Source organism: Manis pentadactyla, chromosome 12, assembly GCF_030020395.1.
Source record: "Manis pentadactyla isolate mManPen7 chromosome 12, mManPen7.hap1, whole genome shotgun sequence".
Taxonomy (NCBI): Eukaryota; Metazoa; Chordata; class Mammalia; order Pholidota; family Manidae; genus Manis; species Manis pentadactyla.
The window spans coordinates 41,638,522-41,664,259 of record NC_080030.1 but is presented as its reverse complement, the minus strand read 5'-3'; the positions used below and the strand labels follow the sequence as shown (position 1 = coordinate 41,664,259).

The following is a 25,738-nucleotide window of genomic DNA, read 5'->3' as shown; positions in this document are numbered from 1 at the left end:
CTGAAATTGTTATGAGAAGATATTTTTTGACAGAAGTGATTTTCTATCCAGCCTTATCACATAAATGTATGAGCAATGTAAATTTAATATGCTTACAAGCAAACAAAACTAGAAGTGAGTTCACAGTCTCTAAAGCTGGAGTTGACAAAATAATCTACATTCTAGGTAAGAGGTAACATCAAAGAAAGAACACTTTTAAATAAAATTGCTGGAAACTTTCAGGAAATAAAAACAAATATAATTTCAGAAATTTGGACATTACCGTTAAATAGAACTCAGAGCATTGTGAAGAGGTAATCAAACTTAAACCTCTAATTTAGTTGCATAAAGATTATTTAATGGAACATAAAGTCCAAATAATGACCTAAATAGAATTGGCTCTCATGCTACTAATCAAAGTGTAGGAATTAAACAATTTCATTAATCAGACCCAATCACATGATGAAGGAATTAGTGTCATGACGGCATTTTCCTAGAGTGTTAGTGAAGATTTTTGTTTACATTTTAATTCAAAGAAAGGGTGAAACCAGACCCAAAACCAAGCTATTCATTCAACTGTCTTTTCTGATTTTATAATCATTGGAAGGCACACCCAGCAATAAATTAGTAACTCACAGTATTCAAAGGTTTCAAATTTAAACAAACTCTTGGTACTTACTTGGCTGCTGTGTGCTGAACCCAGTTTAATAAAGCCTTCTTTGCATTTCCTTGGGTCTTGGAGGCCACTTTCCGCTTACTGGGGGGGCTGGCAGTCTCTGAGCTGACCATGCTCTCCACAGAGGACGTGCTGCTGGACAAGGACTGCAGCTGTGGAAGGTTGCTGGTCAGCTCCTCAATCTGTGTGTGCAACAGTTTGGCAAAAATGTAAGAATTATCTTCGTTCCTCTTTCCTCGGATGTTTTACTTTTCCAACAGAAATGATTTATCTTAACACCCTTAACACCACTGGCAATGTAAGCTCTTGAAGGGCACGGTGAATGTCTGACTCTTTGTACTTCCCACTGCATCAAAATGTACCGCATACATAGTAATAAGGCTAGTTAAACGAGGAAGGTAAAACCTAATGGTTACCCAAACTCACAGAATGTACAAGACTAAAAGTGAACCTGAATGTAAAAACTACAGAGTGAATGATAATGATGTGTCACCATAGGTTCATTATCACAGCAGATGTAACCTTCCCTCTGGTAATGGTAGTTATGAGGGAGGCTGTGTGTAAGGGGCGCAGGTGTCTAGAGGAACTCTCTGTGCCTTCTGCTCAATTTTGCTGTGAACCCAAGACTGCTCTAAAAAACAAAAACAACATTATGACTAAAACAATTATTCTAGATGGAATGGCAAGTGAATTTCTCCCCTCAATGTCTACAAGCATAGAACTTCTCTCTTCCAGAAAAACAATGAAAATTTTTCTGAACTCTTGCTACACCAATATTTCTTCTCCATTGTGTCTTGCTCACTTTTCAGACTGAGAACCTAAGCCAGAGTTCTTTGGGGAGTTCCATATAGAACCTTTGCAAGAAAGAAGAGGAAATTTTCCTGCTTGCAAAAGACAATGTACACGTAAAGATCACATTCCTGCCACCTTAAGGATCAACCTCAGAGGTACAGAAAATGGGCATTATTATCCCATCCATGGCATCATATCAACAGAAAAAGGAGCTGTAGTACAGTACCTGGAAATATAGAATAATGGTCCACATTAATCCCAGAACTATTGAGGGTCGGCCATCAGCTATATCAGTGGAGTTAATGTTGACTAATTTAATCTGTTTAAAAAGAAAAACTGTACTAGTAATGTACTAGAAGATTATAGACAATTTAATTATGCAATAATTAGCATTTTATTAGACATCAATAAAATTTGGTCATGCCTATGTAGTGGCATACAAAAGTAAGTAGGGTAAGACAACACAGTCAAGCAACAGTTTCAGTGGAAATTTTGGGAGCATTCATTAGGTATGACAATAAAAACAACTATGGAGTGAATTTCAAAAACTTGTTTAAAGTTAAAAAAGTATTACACCATGCAAGGAATTACCAACTAAAGATTAAACAGGAAAAAAAAAGGTTATTCTTTACATTCAGAAGTTGACTGGAACTTAAAAGAAACTGTGATAAGTAGTTTAAGAAGATACACTTACTTTGAAGTTTGTTATCAAATAGCATGATACTTATGTTCTCTTTACCTATAAAAGTCAGGAGTTAAAAATTCTAAAATTCATACTAACCGGTGATCCTCTGTACATGGACTGACATGAAAAGCAAAGGGAGAAGATGATATACACACATAAATAATCTTTCAAAATCAGTGTTATTTGTTCAAGAGGAATAAGAATGGAAGTGGTAAATTTAGAGCACGGTTTGGGGGATATTTTAAAGACAATGGAAGGCCAAGAAAAAGAAGAGAATATTAGAGTTTGGTTCCTTCTGGGCACTAATAACTATAAATCATTCAGGATAGTTAATCTGTCTACAATTGTCCCTAATTACTCATCTCAATGCCTTCCTAACCATTAAAAACGTTATCTCCTAAGCTCAGCAAAATGGACTTGTATGGTACATCTATCTCAATCAATCACTACAGAATACAATTAACAGCTGCTTATCACTCTTTTCAGAATCCTGAAACAAATTAGAAAAAAATAGGTAATCCTTAGATGTTTAGCTCAATAATTCTCAGCCAGGATTTAATAAGGTTTATGATCAATAACATTCAGAAATTTGTAAATGGTTTACTTTAAAAAATTATCAGATGCAAAATCTTACTGGTTATATATCAGAGGTACAGTATAACAGCACAAAAATCATCATCAATAATTTGAAGTATGCACATGGGATTTTGTCTCAGTAGTGAAGCTCATCAGGTTCAGAGACAGAAAAAAATGGAGAACTTCCAGAGATTTTACAAGCTTACATGTTTACTTCTTTTAAATCTAGTACCATGTAAGACCTATAGTACAGGTTTGTGGAAAATAAGGAATATCGCATTTCTTTAACCTTTTATCATAGAATCTGTTACAATCTCTAAAATCATTTCTATTGCTCTGTTTTACAACTTTTCCAGAATTTTCTCCAGGTCCCTTTTAGTATTCATGGGTCAGAAATTCATAATACATGTTGGTCACGTAACATTAATGCATTTCATAGAGGACAGATTATTTCTCTTTCCTTACATAGCATTCATTTTAAAATGCAATTGAACATGAATTGAATTTCCAACTGCAATCCAGCTCCAACTGTAGTATGAATTTAACATATTCAACTTATGAACCCAGAGATCTTTTAAAGAACCTAAAGATCATTTGTTCAACTTGTGAAGAAAAATGTTTTTCATATTTATTTCCTCCCTTAAAAGCTGTATTCCATAATGAATTTATGGAACACAGGTTTTGTTTATTTGTTTGTTTGCCCTCCCCTCCCTTGCAAAATCCTATTAAACCTACAATAAATTCTTAGTAGCCAAGAGCGTGCGATAGGCAGTAAGACACCCAGAAAGACTGAAGAATTCCCAGGGACCAGAAAGAAGATGGGGTCACAGTGATGACCTCCCCTCAGACCTGCTGACCCAGAAACTAAGGGGATGTAGCCCAATAATCTGCTTTAGTAAAATCTGCAGGTTTTATTGATTCTGATGCATGTCAACATTTCAGAACCCGGGACTAGGCAATTGCACATGCCCCACATAATCTGTTAAAGTTTGATTTTGCAAGCTGGAGGCCTGTATGGACTCAACTGTGTACCCCCAAATCCACATATTGAGGCCCTAACCCCCAGTGTGACTGTATTTGGAGGTAGGGTCTTCAAGGGGGCAATTAAGGTTAAATGGGCCCTAATCCAATTGGATTCGTGCCCTTATAACAAGAGGAAGAGACATTGGAGCTCACTTTCTCCACACCCACCAGAGGAAAGGCCATGTGAGGGCTCAGTGAGAAAGCAGCTGCCTGCAAGCCAGAAAGAGAGGAAGACAACAACTCTACCGGCACCTTGACCTTGGACCTCTAGCCTCCAGAACTGTGAGAAAGTAAATTTGTGTTGTTTAATACAAGGACCCAGCCACCAGCCACCTTTAGATCACTATAGATGGCACTGAGTATTTGCTTCTCTCTTCCTGACAGGGCATGGGACTACTACCACAACTAGCCTCCACCTCACTTCACCTTTTAGATCACCTATCTGGACCTCAAAGGAATCTAAATTTATGTCCCTGTTTGCACTATGGCACCCCATCTTTGGTATTGTTATGGAAGCCACAGGAGGCTAATACAAGGTTCAAAAAATATTTGAATTATTTAGGAATAAATTTCAAAGAAATTTCAATAAAATACCCAGATTATTAGTTTTTCTTGAAAATTTGGTAAGCCTATTGAACAGATGCATAGCCACTTTATATTAGCTGTTTTCTATAATGAGGTGTTGAGTGAATCATTCTAAACAGTAATATAGTAGCCAACTACCTACACTATTAGAAAATGACTTAAATAAATTAAATGGATCATTAAATTTCAATAAAAGTCAAGAAGATTGTTGGCTGCTTTGTTTGTTCAGTTAGAAAACCTGGGATCACTGAGCTTGAACTTCACTGTGGTAACTATAGATGGCACTGAGTGTCTGCTTCCCTGTTCCTGACAGGGCATGGGACTACTACCACAGTTGGCCTATAACTCACTTCACCTTCCAGATCACCTATCTGGACCTCCAAGGAATCTAAATTTCTGTTCCTGTTTGTGCTATGGCAAGTTTTCATAAAGGTGGTTGGTGGCTGGGTCCTTGTATTATTGTCTAGAATGATCCACCTGACACCTCATAAAGAAAAACTGTGGAGGTGGCGATGGATTTATTCATTAGAGTCACAGTTAACACAATTCTTATCAGATACAAATACATGCTTTTCTCAAGAGCCCTGTAAACAGGTGGACGGTAAACATAGTGGTAGGGTTTTCTCCAGGGAAACTTGAAGGTGCCTTGATTATTTCTTACATCAAACTGGAATCCAAGGACTAAACAGATTTTCTGTTAATCAAAGAAAAAATCTAAATGGAGGACAAAGTAAGCACAAAGGTCAAAGACAAATTCCTGAAAATACGTTTGAGACATAGGTTCTTAAATTCTAAAGAAGAAAAATAGTATGAGGGGGGGCCCCCAAAAGCCCTCAAAAACTCATTCCTCCCCACAACTGGTTTTTTGTTACTTAGGGTTGCTCTGTGAAAATGGACTTGGTACAAAATAAGTCTTCTGTGAAAAGAAGATTCTTTGGTCCTCTTTACTGACAATGACTTTCATAGGTTAAATCATCAAAGATTTCTCCCAGACTTATTAAGAGGGTTTTGTTTTTGTAGTCTAGCCAATGAATACATCTCAGCACAAAATAGGACACTACTGTTATACAGCTGAAATGGGAAACTGAATGATGTGGAAAACTCTAAATGTCCTGTTCAAGAAGGCTTTATTCAACTTTCTATGAAAAACTCATGGGGCGAGCTAGGAGAAGAGAAACATCCCACTAACATGATGTTAGAGTGATCTGGAAATACTGTCCTATATCCTACAGGAAGCTAATATTATTTTACTAGACCATCTTACTGCCCAAAATCTCTCTGTGGCATGAAGTTTTGCACAGCTATCTGAACTTTATGCTGACTCACTGTACTACCAATTGATCAAATATAAATTATTCAAGGATCAGAATCTTAAAAATTTATGTATTTTCTGGAGTTCCTGTCACATAGAAGTGATTAATTATGCATTTGTGCAGTAAATAAATTAATGTAGTGCATATGAACTGAGAAGGAAATAACTGAATCATTCTGTTTTCCAGAAGTATCTGGATATCTATTTATAAACTGGTTTTGGTACTGCCAAACGCAGACTTCCTAGATTCCCACAAATTAGAAAAGGCTAAATCTAAAAGGATGGGTGCAATCCTTTTGGAAGGAACTATGGTAATACCTAATAAAATTACCTAACATTTACCTTACACCCAGCAATCACACTTTAGGAATTTACCAAGAAGATAACAGCTCCAATAATATGGAAAGACTTATACAAAGCTATTAATTACAGCCTTTGTTGTGTCTGAAAACTAGAAACAACCTAAATGATCATTCATAAGGGCTGAATAAACGCTGGTACATCTAGACAAAGGAATATTATGTAGCTGTGAAAAAGATGAATGAGACGATCTCCATTAACTGATCTGAGTGATTTCCAGGATATACTGTTAAATGAAAAAAAGCAAAATGTAATACTTTATTTACAGTATGCTATCCTTTATGTCAGAAAAAAAGGTAATATACGAAAATACATCTGCTCATTTCTGCAAAAGAAATACAGGAAGGATAAATCAGAAACTAGAAAGACTGGTAACCTAAGGTGAGAAGGGAGTGAATGGAAGGGAAATGAGAAAGGCATAGTACAGAAGAGAAGGGAGTGCTACTACTTCTCTCTATATAATTTTTACTCTTAGAGTCATAGTAATATTTCATTCCTCAAAATAAATAAATAAAGGCAGCTAGGATAAAGGGAGGGGGTAGTTACCCAAAATGGAATATAACTCTTTTACAAATAAATAACCACACTGAAGGGGAGGGAGAAAAACAGAATTAGCCTAAGTAAATTTGGAAAACAGTCTTGACTGGATGTTTTAATGCTAAATACTGAAAGTACTAACTGTAGATGCACACTCTTCTCAAGTTAGTTTCTCACAGGGATGTGGTAAGCAATTCTGAAACTATTTTATGTGTATGCTAGGGTTGAAGACATAGGTGAATATATTGTAGATGAGAGCCAGGTTTCTCTGTCAGAGAAAGTAGAAACAAATAAGCAAGGAAGACAGGAGTGAACCTTGTGCTATGGAATCAGAAGTATTGGTTTGAACTAATGGTTTATATATACATACCCAGGAGAAGCTCTACACATACATACACACATACACACATACACAAAGAAAGGAGAGATAGAAATAGAGAGATAAAGAGGGACAAACATAGATATATGTGTATACCTGGGATAGTAAACATTCATATTTTCTAGATCTGTCTATTGAGAAGGCAGAGGGGCAATGATGCCTCAGTAGCAGTGAGCACACCTAGCACACACATCTTATTTCTAAATGCCATTCACTAATAAAAGGAATAAAGCCTTTTTAGAGAAGTGGTTGATTCAAGGAAAATACAAGACACACCTAGAAAATCTGGAAAATTTTCATCTAGTAGTTCTGGAAAATAAACAAATGCTTAAAAAAGGATGGGCCATGTCAAAAGAGTAGGGGGGCCAGCCTTTAGGAGCTCTTAATGTCCAAAGCTAGAAAAATTTGAGCAAAATAATAATAATAATAATAATGGATTATAACAATAGAATAAAATAAATATTCATGAGTTTATGCTGAAATAAATAATTGAATAAATAAGTAAACAGGAGCAAAAGAACACCTTTTTTCTTAAAGAATAATTCCAATTAATACATGGAGAAGGAATGACGGAAACACAAAATCACCAATAGGAAAACATCACAGAAATAATTACTGAAGGCAATCAATGCTAAAATCAGTAAGCAAAAGTTTGAGGAGAAACAGAATATAAGCATAAGATCAATTATCTCCCCTAAATTATTTCTCAATTATAAAGGGGAAAATAGTAATTTTACCATAAAAAATATAGCAGACAGCCTTACCAAGTGACCAAGGTTAACTTCACCAGCAATAAGACTTATCAGAACCCTATGTCCACTAATACATTGCACTGGGAAGAACATACCATCATATCCTTTGAATTTTTCCAAATATGAATAACCCCAACCTAATCATTAGAAAATATCATATAAACACAAACTGAGAGACACTCTGCAAAATAACTGACTAGGAGTTATTGTCAAGTTCATGAAAGACAAGGAAAGACAAAGTCACAATGGAAGAGATGAAGGAACACAATTAAATGCAAGCTGTGTTACTGGCGGGGAGGATCCTGAAACAGATAAGACACCAGTGGAAAAATGGATGAAATTAGACTAATATCTATGCTTTGGTTCATAGTATCATACCAATTTTAATTTCTTTCTTTAACAATTGCACCATGGACACATACATGTGCTATGTATACAAGTTCTTCACATTAGATGGAAGGTGGTTAAAGTAGAGACATGAAATCTCTGTGCCTTTTTTGCCCCTTTTCTGTAAAATCTAAAAATTATTTTACGATAATACCACAAGTCTATGCTACATAGATTGCATGCAGTGTACCCCACAGCCAACATTGGAAACATCCATATGCCCACCCCTTCTTTTTGAAGTGTTTTAGTTTTGTTTCTCTCTTACCTTCCTTCCTTCAAGGAACTTGAGAGCTGTGCCTATGTTAGCCACCGCATGGACTCGCTTCATTCGGCGTACTTGTTCACAAGGCTGGAAAAGGGGAAGCAACAGGAGTAAATCAAAATGCACACATTAAATAGACATAAAACTATCTCAATGGACTAAACACATACTTGAAGGACATTCTAGAACAACCAGCATTACTCAATTTCTACAAAGGTTAGCAGATACTTAGAGTATTTATTCTTATAGCACCAGGATGTATACTGATTTACTCAACAGAGACATTCAGACCCAGCCTATCTGTTAATGCACTTCCCTTCTAGGTTTTTGTATGCCTAAGAGCAGAAATTCACAAAATTCCCATGTTCTCCATTGAGATAATCACTCCCATAAGTCAGGAAATATTTATATGGAAACTGCTCTTGGTGCATGTGTGGGGGCAGGAGATAACAAGGGAAATCTCTGTACTTTCAATTTTGTTGTAAACCTAAGAGAGCTTTTTAAAAAAATGTCTTTAAAAAAGCACTCTTGGTCACTCTCAATACTTTTTTCAGTCATAATAACACAAAAACTTATTGACAATATTAGTAACATTTCTCCATCTGAATGACCAAAATACATTCAGCATTATGAGTCAAAGTTAAAAAGTAGGACTGTGAGAATGGAAATGTTATTCACACAATAGTATCTTCTGGCACAGGGTATACTACATTATTGGGTTTGTGTTACCAGAATTTAGTATATGCTTTCTATGTGCCATGATGTTAATTTTAAAACTCAAAATACTTTCAGTGAAGTAGATGTTTACAGGAAGTAAATGGATGACTGACATGAGGCAGCTTCAGCAAGGCTGCATTGTTGTTACACTGATCTCTTCTTTGTGACACCAGAACCCTAAGTAATCTCCCATTCAAGCTCAAAACTGGTATCTTTTAATGTCCAGTTAACAACATCCCAGGTAATAATATTTATGATATTAAATAAATATTTAAATAGAAAACATACTGCTTAAATTTGCATTTATTCTTTACTTGGGAATCCCTGTTATACATGATACAGTCTCATCAATGGTTCATGCACGGCCCACTTACTTATTTAAGTAATTATCTTTCATAATGTAAAAATGAACCTGCCAACGAAAACAAAGTCATCCCCCTCAATACCACCACCATTCATTCCATCCGCCTGCCTTCCTACCCCCAAGGCAGCTAGCATACTAAAGCCAGTCCAATGCTCTCTTTTTGACATAGATTCATTTCATTTATTGGCACTCTTAAAAAGAAAATTCATTTTAGTTTTTAACATTATATAAAGGGCATCCCTGTATTAACCTTTTGAGACTTTTCCACCTAATACTACATGGCTAAGATTCATCCTTCATGTTGTTGCCTGTCACTGCATTTCATTCATTTTAACAGCTATGGAATGTGTCATTTATCTATGCTCCATCTGGTGTAAATCTGGGGTATTTTCAGGTTATTCTTATTGTGATCTATGCTGATGGATCATTCTGGTAACTTCCACCTTTCGTATTTAGTACAAATATAAAGTTTTCTTGGATGTATAAATAAGTTAGAATTGCTCGGTCAGAGGGACTGTGACTCTTGAGCTTCTGAAGTAATGCAGACTTTTCCAAAGTGTTCTACTACTTTTCACTCTTGTCAGAAATAAAGAAAAATTCTATGGATGCATATTCTATTCAACACTTGGTTTTCACAGATATTTTTTAAAAAATTTTCTGTCGAATGCATGTAACTTGGTCTTTCACTGTGGTTTTCATTTGCATAACCCTGATTAACACTAATGTGGGCATCTCTTCCTCTGCCTTCAACACTGTCTCTTTCATAAAATGCCTTTTCATATCTCTTGTCCAGGTTTCCTCTGGGCTGTTTGTACTGTTACTGTTTTGAAGATGTTCTTTATATATTCTTTTCTCTCACCTTTCACATGTATTGTGAATATCTTTCACCAATTTTTAACTTGTTTTGTCACCTTCTTTAAAGGTTTTTCATTTAAAAGAGTCTTAATTTTAATATAATCAAATGTAGTAATCTTGTATAGTCAGTATCCAAGTATACAAACAAAATCTTATTTTTCCCCATTCCAATGTCTAAAAGATATTCATGTACATTTTCTACTAAAAGTCTAAAATGTTTCTGTCGTGAGGTCCTTAATCCATGTATATTTGATTTTTGTATAGGCCATGAGATAAGGATCCAATTTCATCTTTTTCTATTAGGATAAACTTATTTTCTGTTCCATTTGTGGAACAGTCTCCCTAATCATCCCAGATCTGACTTGCACCTCTAACATATACTAAAGTTCTGTTCATGCCTTGTCTATTTCTGGACTTGACTCTATTTGTGGATATGTCCATATCTATACCAATACCACCCTGTCTTAAGTGAAATTAACTTCATGGTAAGACTTGATATCTAGGGGGAAAATACATACTCCTTCTTTGAATATATCTTGGCTAAGTGAGTAGGTATAAACATCTAATATATCATCTTATTTTACATTTGTATCTATTACACAACTTAATCTGTCCTAATACAGTAATCTTTCCTATAGGCTTCAAATTCTCTGAAGGCACTGGCTATATTCCTTAGAAGGCATAATGCAGTGTCTTATCCTGACTGAACTCCACAGCTGAATGGAGCATCAGCAGACAATGCCAAACCCAGTTGCAGATTTGAGTTCTACTCTAAAAATATGATTGATGATTAATAAAGTCACCTGGTCAACATGCAGGGGTCTTTGGTGCTCCAGATTTCCTAAGAGTGTCCTTTGTACACTATTTTTGCAAGCCTATTTATTCTGTTTTTTTAAATTGAAGTATATTTATAGAGTTTCAGGTGTGCATGATTAAACATGATTCAATATTTGTACACATTGTCAACTGACAACTGCAGTAAAGGGGAGGTGATCCCAAGAAGCAAGACTAAGACTGTGTGGAGAGTGAGACAGGGAAGGAGAAAAAGCCAAAAAAAGGGTGAGCGATAGAGGGGTTCCCTCTGTGAGTAACTGGGGCTCAATCCTGCTGGTGATATGATCGGGTCCTCTATGAGATATGTGTAAAATAAGCCTCAGAACTGTCCCTCCTCCCACCACCAACCTGGGGCACTTATGGCTTCCACTTCACTGGTGAGAGTCCTTTGGGGCCATGAACTTTCCAAACCTCAGGGCTGCCGTATGTAACTTGGAGCTTTGATATAAGCCCTGAGGGTGGAAATGTGCAGACAGGCTTCCAAGAGTTTGAGGCACATGTTTTTATAGGGAGCGTGTACAATGTCTGCTAGCTGGAATCAGAGGTAAGCTGAGATGGCACATGGGGCACCGAAAGCATCTGCTACAATATGAGTCAAAGTAGATAAATGTGTTTTCCAACAAACAACTCTTTTACAAAAGCTGTTTTGAGAACACCCTGCACAAAATTAACTGGAAACGTACGTTCAGGCAAAAATACTTTTTTAAAAACTCAATCATGCAAGTAATAATGATTGTGTAGCTCCTGTCAAGATGCAATAGATGAAGAAACACTGAGTACTCCCAACGTTGGACCATGTGTCTATCTTGTTAGACAACATTTTGAACATTATTTCCTGAGTGCCTTTTTCTAATCATGGCAAACACCATTTGTAAACAGCTTATGTTTGCAAACTACTTCTCTACTACTCTGAAATTAAAAAAAAACAAGCCAGAATAAAATAAATGCAGGTCTTCCTTAATTTTATGATGGGGTTATGTCCTGATAAACCTATCGTAAGCTGAAAATGTCAGGAGTTGAAATATATCCACTGAACATCACAAGCTGGCCTAGCCCTAGCCTATCCTAAAGATGCACAGAACACTTACATTAGCCTAGAGTTGGGCAAAATCATCTAAGCCAAAGCCATTTTTAAATGAAGTGTTGAATATTTCATGTAGTTTTTGAATATTGGACTGAAAGTGAAAAAACAGAAGGGTTGTGCGGGGACAGGATGGTTATCAGTGTCTGGGGTGTCCACTCTCGTGGCCGTGTGGCTGACTGGGAGCTGTGGATCACTGCCGCCCAGCACCCCGAGGGAGGGTCGGTCAGCATACTGAGAGCCAGGGAAAAGATCAAAACTCATAATTTGAAGTATGGTTTCTACTGAATGTGTGTTGCTTTCATACCATCATAAAGTCAAAAAATTGTGAGCCTAACCATCATAAGTTGGGATCATCTGTATTTTATTATGAAGTAATGTAGAAAAATATATTTTGTAGCTCACTGCCAAAGTGGTCTGTCGCACTGCTGTTTCTGCTGCACATAAAGACAAATGATCCTCAACGTGCTATTCTTGTTACAAATGACTGATGATGGAGGAGGTCCATAAGTGTATGAAAAAAGCCATACTGATTTCAAGCTTAATTTTCAACACATAACTATATAAATAATAACAGATATGAACCAACAATCCTTTCCAAATGAAAAGCAAACACTAAAGTGAGGCAGATGTTAATTTGCAACTAATCTTCCTAGATACCACACAGACACAGCAGTTAACCACGATAGATTACTGATCAAGTTCTTTACTCTCTTCCAAGGTTACTACTGCAATATATAGTTTTTTGAACTCAATAAAGGTGTGCAGAAACAAGAAAGGAAATTACTCCTTGCTCCCCAAAGTAACCAGTAGACTAGTACTTCTTCATATTACCTACAAAAGAGGTTATGAAAGAGGAGAATTTCTTTTACACGGGCAGTGCCCCTTACTCTCCCAACTCCAACAAAATCCCCAAATTCCAAACAGGAGCAATTTGACAAGTCTGGTCACAGAACAAATCCTTACCAGTTTCTGCCCGGACAGGACCTCCAGAAGAGCAAGTAGCTTAACACCATCTTTCATGTCTTCAAAAAGATCATCTACCACCATTGGGGGTTTCCGCTATAAAATACAAAAATGAATAAATGCAAAAAAAGTTTCTCTCTTTTTGTCATACCTTTATTATGCACTGTGGTGAAATTTGTGGGAGAAATTTCTAAATATCTAAATCCTTTATTCTGGATATGATTTGCAATTAACAACTATAAGGAGAAAAACTTAACATTTGGTGATAAACTTAACATTCAAAAGCCTCAGGAGACTTAATGCTTGGGCTTTCACATCCATACCAGCTTCTTTCCAGAAAGGGATTTTTGACAAGGGTGGGATAAAGGAAGGAAAAGAGGGCACTGTCGATGTAGGAGAGACAGAGCAGCAGGATCTGAACAGGGAACAGGGGGTGCCCCAGAGGAACGGGAGCAGCCTCCCACTTCATACTGAGCAGCACATTAGCGGGGCTTACCCAGGAGCCACACTCCCTAGGGCACTCTCGAGAGTCCTGCTGTGGGAGCGCCTTTAGCTTGGCCAAGGTTGAAGGTTTAATCTGTGCATTAGCTGCCTACGTTCTATTTCACACCCTGACAAATCTAGCAAACCCTCTCTCCCAGTGTGGCCTTGAGCCCAGAGGATCATGAGTCCAAGAGTAAAGACCTATCAGGGAAAATCCATCACCACTACTGGAAAAATTAAGTCAAAGCTCATCATCATTTCATGGAGGGTCTTTATTTTTTTGAAAGGGATTAAAATACATAATACACTCATTTTCATCAAACCTTGGGTTAAAGTCTATGTTGGCTCAGAAGAAAGTAAAGAAGTGATGTTGCCAATGTTGATGGTCAATGGATGGTCATGGGCCATATTGATGGTCCAATGGTCAATGGAGGTAAAGTGTCTTCAGATGTCTTGTAGAATAAACACCTTTTCCCCATTTTTCACCAGGGCTCAAGCTCTATAGTTTTCTGATTCTCACTGAATCATGGTAAGCCTAATGCTTACTGACCCTCAACTTTCAAGGAAAAGTTCTATGTAGAAATATTTGATCACCAAATGTTTTATTGAAATGTGACTTTTTCTGAACAAGTGTTGGTGAAGATGTGGAGACAAGGGAACCCTCCTACACTGTTGAAGGAACATAAATTGGTGCAGCCACTATGGAAAGCAGTACGGAGGGTCCTCAAAGAAACTAAAAATAGAAATACCATATGACCCAGTAATCCCATTTCTAGGAATTTATCCAAAGAAAACAAAGTCACTGATTCAAAAAGATACATAAATCCCTATGTTTACTGTCACATTATTTACAAGAAGTAAGATATAGAACCAACCAAAGTGTCTGTCAGTAGATGAATGGATAAAGAAGATGTGGTACATATATAACATAGAATATTATTCATCCATAAAAAGAAAGAAATCTTGTCACTTGTGATGTGGATGGACCTAAAAGGTATTATTATGCTAAGCGAAATGTCACATAAAGAAAGACAAATGCCATATGATTTCACTTATAAGTGGAATCTAAAAACAAACCAAAACAAAATGAACAAAACAGTAGACTCAGAGACACTGAGAAATGACTAGTGGTTACCACAGGGGAGGTGTAGAGGTAGGAGGGTGAAAGAGGTGAAGGGCCACAAAATCTCAGACAAATATAAATTTGTCACTGAGTTGAAAGTAAAGCATAGAAAGTAAAGCATAGAGAGTAGAGCCAATGATTCTGGAACATCTTTCTATGTTGACAGATAGTAACTATACTAGTTGGAGTGAGGATTTAATATTGTAGATAACTGTTGAATCACTATGTTGTATACTTGAAACTAATATTATATACCAACTGTACTTGAAAAAAATATACACAAAAAAAAGAACAAATGTTAATTTTTTCTCTACATACTGATATGGAGCACTTAAATATCTATTATGACTGCATGAATTGCAGTCTCTGAATGGCACAATTCTAATTTTAAATGCATTTCCTCTTTATAAAATGAACAGCTGAATGCAGTTTGTTCTTACATTATGTGTTCAAAAATAACAGTTGTCATTTTCAATCATTCTCTTTTAAATTCCAATATTCACACTGCTTATAACTTATGCAGCAAAACTGTAATAGTGACTTTATATTCTAAGCATATAAATAAAATAACTCAGAATAAAATGAGCCTTTACACTGAAAACTATTCAGTGTGATAATAATTGAAATTACTGTATTAGCTATACATAATCATTAAAAATAGGATCTATTTATCACTCATAATGTTCATTTGTATCCTTGCAATATAAATACGTGGACTAATGAAGAAAAAATTAATAAATCTGTGAAACTTTGAGTGAACAAATACAAATGATGTTTTTCATATATTTTGTTAACCTGAAAATACGTAAAGGAATTTTCATGAAATAATAAAAATGCCAGGAAATTTGACACCAGAAAAATGAAGAATTGCATCCGTCCATCCATTCCACATTTAAATATACACAGGTCTCTGCCACTTTGAGGAATATTTTCTCCTGACCCCATGTCTGCCTCTCACGTGTCTCCCCTTGTATCTGCAAGTGCCCCACGTGCTTCCTCTCCCCCACAGCTGCTCCCACAATGCCCCTGGAAGTGGCCTTCAGGTCAGCAGAGACCCTGAACAATTCAGTAGCCCACTGGCCTCTCTGCATTGGGCACTCCTTGCTCTCTTCCCCCCAGACCTCTGTGATCAGCCTGCCTGGTTCAAAGTCCTCTTTTCCTCATCTCTCTCCTTTCTTCCTAACCTTGGCCATCCACCTGACTCAATCCTGACTCCTCCGTTCTTTACAAAATTTGTCTGGATAGACAAGACTCTGGAATCCTTCGCCAGGCAAGGGTTTTCTCCTAAACATTGTTGGGCACATGTCGGGCTCTCAATATATATTGTTAGTTGACTGACTGACTGAATTCAGTTTTCTTAAAAAAAAAAAAATCTTTGTAGGCCCTATGCCCATATTAATGGCTCTTACAATGTGGTACATATATTATGGGTAAGAAAAATATTCTCTAGGTTCTAGGCAATCACTGAGTGCAAAATCACACAGACATAGAAGCACTTTGTTTCTGAAAATCTTGTTCACAGTAGGAATTCATTAAATACTTGTTGAAGGAATGAATGAAGCATCTAGTCTGTGCATGGAAAAGAAGAATAGATGGTTTTTAGTTCAAGAAAGTAGATATCTAGAATATCCGCACTGTCCTCTTTTTTCACTTAGCAAATTCCTGTTCGTTTTCATGACTCAGCTTATATGTAATCTTTTTCAGTTTTCCAACTAGAATTAAAAATCTTCTTTTGTCCTAAGTACAGATTATAATGATCACACTGCATTACAGTTATTTATTTACAAACCTGTTTGCCCAGGAGCCAGATCATGGGCTTCCTGGAAACAAAGAAATTGGATATATCTTTGTATACCTAATACCAGGCACAGTACTTAGCACTAGTTGGCAATAAACATGTAGATTGTGACTGAAACACACTCAACAGACACAGGTGATGCTTATTTGCAAATATCTTTCAGTATCTTAGAGATATATACAAACAAGATCATGATGCAAAAAATTCTCTTTTTATAATAAATATGAGTCATTTCTGAAAAATTTTCCACCAGTGTCTTCCTATACAAATTAAAGAGATGTAGTATGAGGGTTATTAGCAGACTAAATAGAAAGTGGCAGAAAATATTTCTCTTTAAAATAAGAATACTTAAATCAATTAAATTTGTGATATGCAGCTATTATATATTCACTGAATTATAGAACCATAGAACCTAACATTATGCATGTATGTGTGTATTTAATTCTTTATTTAATATCCCAACCAGTAAAAGAGGAAGAAAATAAACATCTAGCCAGTCTCACTACAAAGAACTGGCAAAAATGAATACTAGAGAATGATCTTTATGTGTATACAAATTCTATCCATTTGTCCATAATGAAAATATTGTGTAAAAACAACAAAACACATTCATTTACCAAAAATTACACCACAACAAAAAAGCCATACTAATTACTGGGCAAGCTTTGCTATCCCATTTCGCATGAAGTATGTATCATTTACGTATAGCAAATGGTCAACTAGAGATCTTTATTATTGTGACTGTATCACATTCATTTTTTGGAATAATGTTTCAATAGAACACTTTGCAGCTAAACTCTCTCTCCTGTTACATTCATAAATACTTACAGCACCAATCTGATTACTTTGGTAGGATTCAGGTCCTGGTGCTGGAAGCCAGAAGGAGGAATTAGAAATGGAGTACTTTATTATAGCCTAACTTAATGGGAAAAAAAGATAATATATTTTAGTTCCTATTGCTCACCAATTTGCAGTTTCAAACACTAGACAGAACCTATCAGGCAGTTTTCAATAAAATTTTAAATTAAAAAAAATTTTTTTTATTAAGGCAAAATTGTGATAAGCTCTTTTTTTGGTACGGTGCTTGAAAAAAATGATATTCTCCTTGGCCTTGAGTCAGTCACATTTAGGTATTTTACAGTGGAACCAAGACATATTCATGCTGAATCTGAGGTGATTCAAAAAATGGAACTTCCTGACTGGGGAGATGGGAGAGGACACAGAGAAAGAAGTACTTCACTTCTGCAGCTCCACCCGCCTGGAAGCTCTCCTCAAAGTACATTTGAACCCTAAATCCTGGCTCTAAGAGGACTGTCTGGTCTATAAAGGTCCCCAGAAACTCAGAGAGAAGGCACATGCCTCTGTGCCTGGCTACACCCAAGTAGTCAGCTCATGAGCAGAACTGACCAGACTTCATGGAGCCTTTTTCTCTTCTTCCTCCCCCTTTATTTTTGCTATGCAGCCCCCTTAACAATGAATAATGAGACTCATTCCCTTTCTCTTAGGACATAAAGGAGATCAAACATTTCTCCTTGAACTTTATGAAATCTGAAAACACAGGCATCTTTGACATAATTTTTACTGACCATTTCTTGTATGTTGGAAAGATAATTTATTCTTTAGCATTTTGTGTGTGGGTGTGTGAATAACTTGTGTAACTTTAAGTTGATAAGTACCAGAACATATTTAACCCTTATCTACCATCCATTTTCATATTTTTTATATCACATATTTTTATTCATGAAAAGCTGGTCATGTTTGCTAAGCTCCTAGAAACAATTACATTACCAATGGGACAAGGATTATGAGAGTAAGTTTGATGAATATATCAGACATAACTATTTGGCAAGAAATGAAAATCCAAGAAATTTTAAATTTTCTTTAAAAATTATATATACAATGAAAAACATTGGTGCAAAAGTAGTCACTATTATAGGCTACATATATGAACTCCAATATTTACTAGATGTTTCTGGGGCTTAGATATTTATACATCCTAGTTTAACAGATGTTTTAATAGGGATGAAAGGAGAAAGGAATGGAGTGTGAGAAGGGCAGAAAAGAATGAAAAATAGATTGTTGAACATCTCAATGTGTCAAACATTATGCTGAAGACTTGTATGTATGTTATCTCATTTAATATTCATAACCACCACGTATGGGCATATTATTACCCCTTTTACAGAAGTAAGGAGTCTGAATGTGAGAGAGGTTAAACCGTTGTCCTAGATCACAGCCCTGGAGAACGACTAGATTCGAGCACAGGTTTATTACACATTGAGCGACCTTGTTAGGCAGGAAGCTTAGTATAAAAACACAGCCATTACATTAATTTTTTCTGAATAATACACAAGCCTATACATGTAATTTTTATTTAATATCAATATGAAAAGTATTAAGAAATCACCTGAAGTGTGTGCCACTCAACTATAAACAAAAACATTCCTAACATTTAACATGCATTAAATATGGATGGATGTAAGACTAAAGAGTAAAAATAGAAGCATCATGTGTATAAATACATATTGGCATAGACTTAAGTCGGCCTAACTTACACCGTGTCCTTCAGTGGTCATGTCAGCGCTATACCCCTACACTTTGTTACGTGATTAGCCTGAGCTAGGCCCATCGCATTCTTCGCTTGGATCCCGTAAGATGGATGCGGCCAACTTATCCATGACAGTGACTGCAGAACAAGTGTCATCGGGTCCTGCTTTTGCCCTAAGAGCCATTCTGCCTGTGTCTTTCTCAAGACTGGGTTAGTCAGTATATCAGGGTGCTCTAAGACCATCCTCAGCTCTATACTCACTAGAAAGACTCACAAGGTTCCGAAAAGCTGCTTTGCTAGTGTTTATGGTTGATTACAGTGGAAGGACACATTAACAAGAAAAGGAAAAAGGCCTTTCATGGAGCAAAGTCCAGAAGAAACCATGTGCGAGCTTCAGAGGTGAGTGACCTGTTCCCTCTCATGGAAGCGCACAGTGATATGCTTAATTTTCCCAGCAGAGGGTGTGTGATACGTGTGTGTTGCCAGCCAGGGAAGCACACCCTGTGCCTCAGTGTCAGCTTCAGTGCCAAGGTTTTTCTTGGAGTCTCTCACATAGGCATGCAATGTTTGCATGACTGACCCCAGCTACCCAGACTTCAGCCCTGCCTGCCCAGCAGGAAGAGGTATTCACCATGAAACACATAGTTAATAAACTGACCTTATCAAATGGGTACCACATGGCCTCAGACATGCAAAACACTCGTATCAGGTAGAATATTTCAAGTGCTCAGAAGTTATCTCCCACGCAGTGGTCAGGGACCATTCCTACAGATAGGCCTGTATTTGGAATGCTCAGGGTTTAAGCAACCCAGGCCTGCTGAGCTAACCTGTTCCTGACCAGTCAGCAATGTTTCTTGCTAACAGATCTTACCTTTTGTTTAAATCATCTAAAATCAATTCCATTTGCTTGCAAAAAATAAAGTACCACTGGCATGTGTGCCTATTGTGTCATTACTTTGCAAATACTTTGTTACACTATTGAGTGTAACAATTTATGTCAATGACCTCCCACTCCCACTCCATGATACGATTCAGGTAAGTGACCAAAAATAAATTCATTATTATTGATGGGAGTGTGCACGTTTCAGGGGAAACTGATTATATTTGATGTGAGAAGATGTTTTATAACCTTTTAACCAATTAATATTGGTAAACGAGGCGGAAACAGCTGAATGCTATCAATAAGCAATTAAATACATATACATAAATAGATGACTAGAGCCATTTGGCATGAATAAGAGCATGCCTCTGTATCCCAAACTATAAAAATGTTAATGGACTAAACATAGTTTTACCATTTTTAACTTTGCATTAATAAGGCAATCATAGGCATATCAATTAAGGTGAAAGGAACTTTGGGTGTTCCATTGTGATTAAATCAGTAATGCGGAAAAGACAATATCCCGCAGCTAGCTAACCAAGGAGACTTACAGCATGATGGGTGTATTTTAGTCTTCAGCAAAGGAAAGGGCAAACTCACCTGCTTGATGCAGGGACCAACTAGGTCTTCATTTACCATCGTTTTAGTCTCAGAACAACTAGGAGGTCTTTCACTGAATACTTTTTGGGGGAAACATCTCTTAAAACATATTATGACACAAAAAGACTATAGCATTTCACTTTAAAATACTAAGTACATATCCTAGGGTTTAAAATCTGTGATTGCTGGATACCCTTTGGCAACCAATAAAACTGAACCAGAAAAGGCCTAACGGAAAGCATGTAGCACAGGCTGATATACACACATAACGCTGTTGAGCACTGTCAGGCTTGCTGAAAACGACACATAATCACAGCCTGAGATATTTTCAAAATAGTCTTCTGCATAGTGTGTAAAGAGGTCCCAAGGCAGGTGCTGGCTCTCAAGGTGTATTCCATGAGCCCTGAAACCTCTGCACACAGAATGACTGATCACTTCTAAAGCCAGACAAACCACTACCCCCAGTTTATATAAGTTTCAGGCAGGAATAATCTCACTGACTGAGAAACAGTATATAGGGAAGGACCAGTCTAGAGTATTTGCATGCTCTGATGGTTATCTGATGGGTGGGAACAGCAAGCTAAACAACAGGAACAGAGAGGAGAGTGGGAAGGGAAGAGGGGTTGACTAGCAGATGTGGAACGAGTTACCTCCCAAAGACTGGCAAAGAGCCCAGCACATTATAATGTCTAAAAAAGCCAAAGTAGCCTTGGACCAGATCAGCAACATCTTGATTATAACCACTGACAGTTGTCAAATAAAATTAATTCGATGCCTAAAAAGTTTTGTCATTTTATTCATAAAATCAAATTAGATATTCCCAATATCTCCAGAAACAAAGTGAAGTAATTAAAAATTTTATATGCAATCCGTTTCTCTTTCACTCCCTTAATAAAGGCACTATTGTGATGATTTTCCACCTCCACTTGGCAAAGGTGAAAAGATAGTTCTAGGTCATTTTTGTTTCCTACGATAGATAGCATAATCATTCCCACTTCCTTAATTACTTAATTCAGTTCCAGATAAACATCCCAAAGGCAATGACGGCCCTCTGGTCCAATGCAACGTTCAATCTGCATGGAAAACTCTACTCCTAACAACTTTCATGTGTAATGAAATTCTTTTCACTATACAGCATAAAAGAAGCATATCCTGCAAGTTATTGATTTCATTCAGGACAAAGTTGGGGCTATCCTCTACTTTTCTCTTGACCCCATATGCTTCATCAACAAATCGTGTTGGCTTTATTTTCAAAACGCATCCAGAATCCAGTCACTTCTCACCACCCCCACTGCTCTGACATTTGTTCAAGCCACTGGTCTCTCACCTGATGACTTCAATAGCCTCCTAATTTATCTCACTCCTTCTGTCCCTCTTCAATCTATACTCAACAGAGCACTTATTTGACTTCTCTGCTGTCCATCTCTTCCATTAGTATGTAGGTACCAAACGCAGGGATTACTTATCTCTTCTGTTCACTGCTATATTCTCAGTACCTAGAATGTTGCCAAGCATGTGAACAGCATGTTAAAATATTTGAGTGATTGTAAGAATAAGTAAAATATATTTCTAAAAGGAGCTTGGATAAACTTATCAAAATATTTGTTAATCTGAATAACCTTTGCTAGATCTGTATCTATGCTATCAATAAATTAATACATTCTATTACTAAATTATTCAATGTTAGTCATTTTTAAGCAATTATTTTCTTTTGTAATCTTTTAGATATATATTTGGGAACAACTGATTTATCAGCATGTTCAGGATTATGAAACTAGTTTTAGAAAATCAACTAAAGATTTCTGGGGAGAATGATTACATTTATCTTTTCCTCTTTGCTTCTTTTTCTCCTCATCTTAGTTCTTCAGTGGTCCCCCTGAGCTAGAGCGGGGAAATGGGCAAGGGTCATGCCATCGCAAAATCTACTTAACAGTAAAACTGTTTTTGTAAAATTGTAAAATCTGCAAAAAGGGCCCAGTTTATTCTTTAACCTAAACTATATGCTGTTCTTCCTCTTCTTCCAGTCACCTTAGTCAGTTAAGCAACTGTGCAACCAGTATGAGAGTGTAAACAAAACTACATGGGTAAAGAATGCTGAAATTTGGATCAACACAGTCACCTAAATAACCCTCTTCTTAAGACAAAACTTCAAAGGAATTATTGGTCACCTATAACATCATGCCTTACGCCGACCGCCACCCAAAAGGTCCTAGAAAACCCCAAGCCCTAAACCCGTGAGCACGCCTCCTCGCTGAGGTCGCCTGTATTCCCGTCTGAGTGGGCCCTCTGATCAAACAAACCTTCTGGCTGCATAAGCCTACTGCACTTCATCTCTAATTTCTTTTTTACCACAAAGATAAGAACTACCCAACCTCCACCTCCAGTGGTCAATGTCTTTATCACTCTGCTATTTCATTGAGCTTTCCAGTCTTACATGCAATCCTTTTCCTCTCTCCCTGTTTTCTTTCAGACCAGAAGGAAAGCAGAAGTTCCCAGAACATAATCTCACTCCACCCAGTGCTCCACAGCATTCCCATATTCTGGGGTGGTAGGGATGTCATTCCCATGCCGTGCAGATCAAACGGACACTAGATGCCAGGTGACCCTGGCTTTAGGAGTTGGCAAGGGATTTATTTGCCTGATGCCGAACAGGAGTTCGATGGGCTTCCCTTTCCTCCTGGCTCTGAACTGTCTCCACGGCTGCTGACATTCGCTGCTACTCTTACTTTAATGAATTCCTTTCTTGCTGGCACTTGTTTGACCTGATCTAGAACTCTTCCCTGATCAGAGCCAAGAACCGCCCCCCACCCTGGGTTGAGCTTTCGCCTCGTGTGCAGGGAGAGACCTTCCCAGATGCAGCTGCCCAGCAACACCACCAATTCCCCCCTGTTTTCGAGAAACAGACGGGAGTAAAATTCAATTCTGAAAGTGTTTCCATGTTATTGTTTAACACTGTTGGTGGAAAGACAACTGAAGAAGAGGAAAGCAGCCACCAAAGTCATTATTAGCACAGAGTTTTAAAAAAACATGGAAAATCAAGTGTCCTTTTTACATGAGTGTATGAATCTAGCTTGGTAGTAAAACAAAATGTGTTCTTAATGGAACCTATTATGGGTTGAATTTTGTCCCCTCACCACCCCTTAACCAAGCTATGTAGAAGTTTTAACCCCTAGTACCTCATAATGTGCTCCTCTTTGAAAATAGGACCTTTGGAGAAGTAATCAAGTTAAAATGAGGTAAGAGTGGGTCCTAATCCAATATGACTAGTGTCCTTACACAAAAAGGGAATTTGGACACAGACACAGACAAGCACAGAGGTAGGGACTGGAGTCACGCGGGAATACTACCAGAAGTTAGGAAGAGGCGAGGAAGGATTCTGACCAGAGTGTCAGAGGGAGCCTGGCTCTTTAGCCTCAAGAACAGTGAGATAAATGTCTCATTTTAAGCCACCCAGTGTGTGTACTTTGTACTTTGTTATTTTGTATTGTCAGCCTTGGAAAACTATATAGAACCTAAATAATGTCTTATGATGCATTTTCCCCAATTCTTCTAAAAAAATGAGGAGATGCTCATCTCTTGTCTGAGGTCATCCAAAAACAGTCTTTACAATGCTCAGTGCCCATCCTCGGCGGCCCCACAGGGCTGAGGCTGGAAGGTGCAGAAAGGGCACTTGCTGCATACTGAAAGAGAAGCTCCACTTATAGAAGCACTAAACAATGGTTATTTAAGACCTATTTTCCCCCAAAGGACTTAGTGCCAAACCATATATTTATTTTGTTAGGCAGAAAGAAAGAAATGAGCAGGGTGGAAAGGAGAAAGGGCCCCCCAAAGATGACTCAGGGAGTTGATCAAATAGAGCCAGAAAGCCAGAAATGACTCAAAGAGTTAATCAGATGAAGCCACAGGGTCCAAGAGTGACTGAAGAAATGTCCAGGGTTCCCCCAGATAAGAAACATCAGAAGCATAGGCACAGCACAGCCCCTGTCCCCATTTCACCAATCAGAACAAGCCTAGAGAGCTGACCGCTGTCAATCAAGGACCTCTCTGCCTTGCCAAAACCACATAAAAGAAGCCTCAGAATGAGCATCCACACCCGCCTGTCTTATCTTAGGCAGGTCGGCTCTGCTGCTCTCTGCAGAGTAGATTAAAGCTGACTTTGCTTTCTTGACTTTGGTCTCTCGTCTCACTGTATCTGACTTCCCTGCGACACCTTTCCTTCCCAACAATTTCACTGCTAAATATCATAAATACTGAGTTGAGGTGTTTAAATACAAATATAACATTCTATTCCATTTGACCAAATAAGAGAAAATGTGATACTACAAGCCTTTGATAACAGTCACCCCAATATTAATGTCCAGATTATGTATACTGTTATTCTCTAATTGAAAATCTAACTTCTTATGAAAGTTTTTTGAAAAACACATCTTAAAATTGTTCCCTTTAGGTGCCACGGTGGCACTATACAATTACAGTAGACTATGGCTCTTGCATAAAATTTAGAAATTTGCTAAGATCCACTTAAAAATGTGAAAGAACCAATATCTTTTTAATTGTCGATTTGAAAAACTATTTATGCTAACATAAATTCTTTGCTTAAAAATGCAGACTATTCTGTTAGTTCTGCGGCCATTAATATCCTGCAGCCATTAGCTAAGAATCCCCTCAAATTCAAGTCCGCTACATTCTGTCTTCCTCCCTCGCCTCAGCCCAAACTTAAGCACTTCCATCTCCAGCCTTCCTATTCCCTTTGGGTTCAGAGAAGGGGCGAGGTCTCCCCTCCGATGCAAACATACCCTCAACCTGTGCTCCTGATTTTCTCTTCCTCTCTGCCTCTTTGAAAGCCTTGTGTCTTAAAAATAACCTCTTTTTTTTTTCTTGTTCACCCTCTCCTTCTCTACTAGTTCTTGATCAATAGTTCTCTTCAACAGACACACACGTAAAACCACCCTTTATTAAAACAGCTTTTCCCAGACCCTTTGTTCTGCTTTGCTAATATGCTGACCTTGTGAACATGTAATACACGCTCGGTGTCTTAACATTCTTACTTCACATTTACTCATCAGCTTGCTGGAGTCTGACCTCTCCTGAGGCATGGTCACTCCCACTGGTGGCCGATGACTTCCTAACTGCCAAGTCAAATGGGTTTATCCCTGTCAGGTAATTTCTCGAAAACTGAGCTTG

The 25,738-nt window shown here is 37.5% G+C and overlaps 1 protein-coding gene across 14 annotated transcripts in view; it reads right to left on the bottom strand.

Moving 5' to 3' along the window:
* The window catches only part of SYNE1 (spectrin repeat containing nuclear envelope protein 1), a 419,767-nt gene that overhangs the window by 310,987 nt on the left and 83,042 nt on the right, over window positions 1–25,738 (bottom strand). For 12 of the 14 annotated variants that reach the window (XM_057489084.1, XM_057489085.1, XM_057489094.1 and 9 more), the window contains 5 exons: window positions 13,123–13,218; window positions 8,309–8,392; window positions 2,229–2,249; window positions 1,674–1,766; window positions 659–837 (listed from right to left, as the gene is read on the bottom strand). In XM_057489084.1, coding sequence (XP_057345067.1) covers window positions 659–837; window positions 1,674–1,766; window positions 2,229–2,249; window positions 8,309–8,392; window positions 13,123–13,218 — 473 coding nt within the window. The remainder of the gene's footprint in view (window positions 1–658; window positions 838–1,673; window positions 1,767–2,228; window positions 2,250–8,308; window positions 8,393–13,122; window positions 13,219–25,738) is intronic. The other 2 variants (XM_057489089.1, XM_057489097.1) reach the window with 1 other exon arrangement.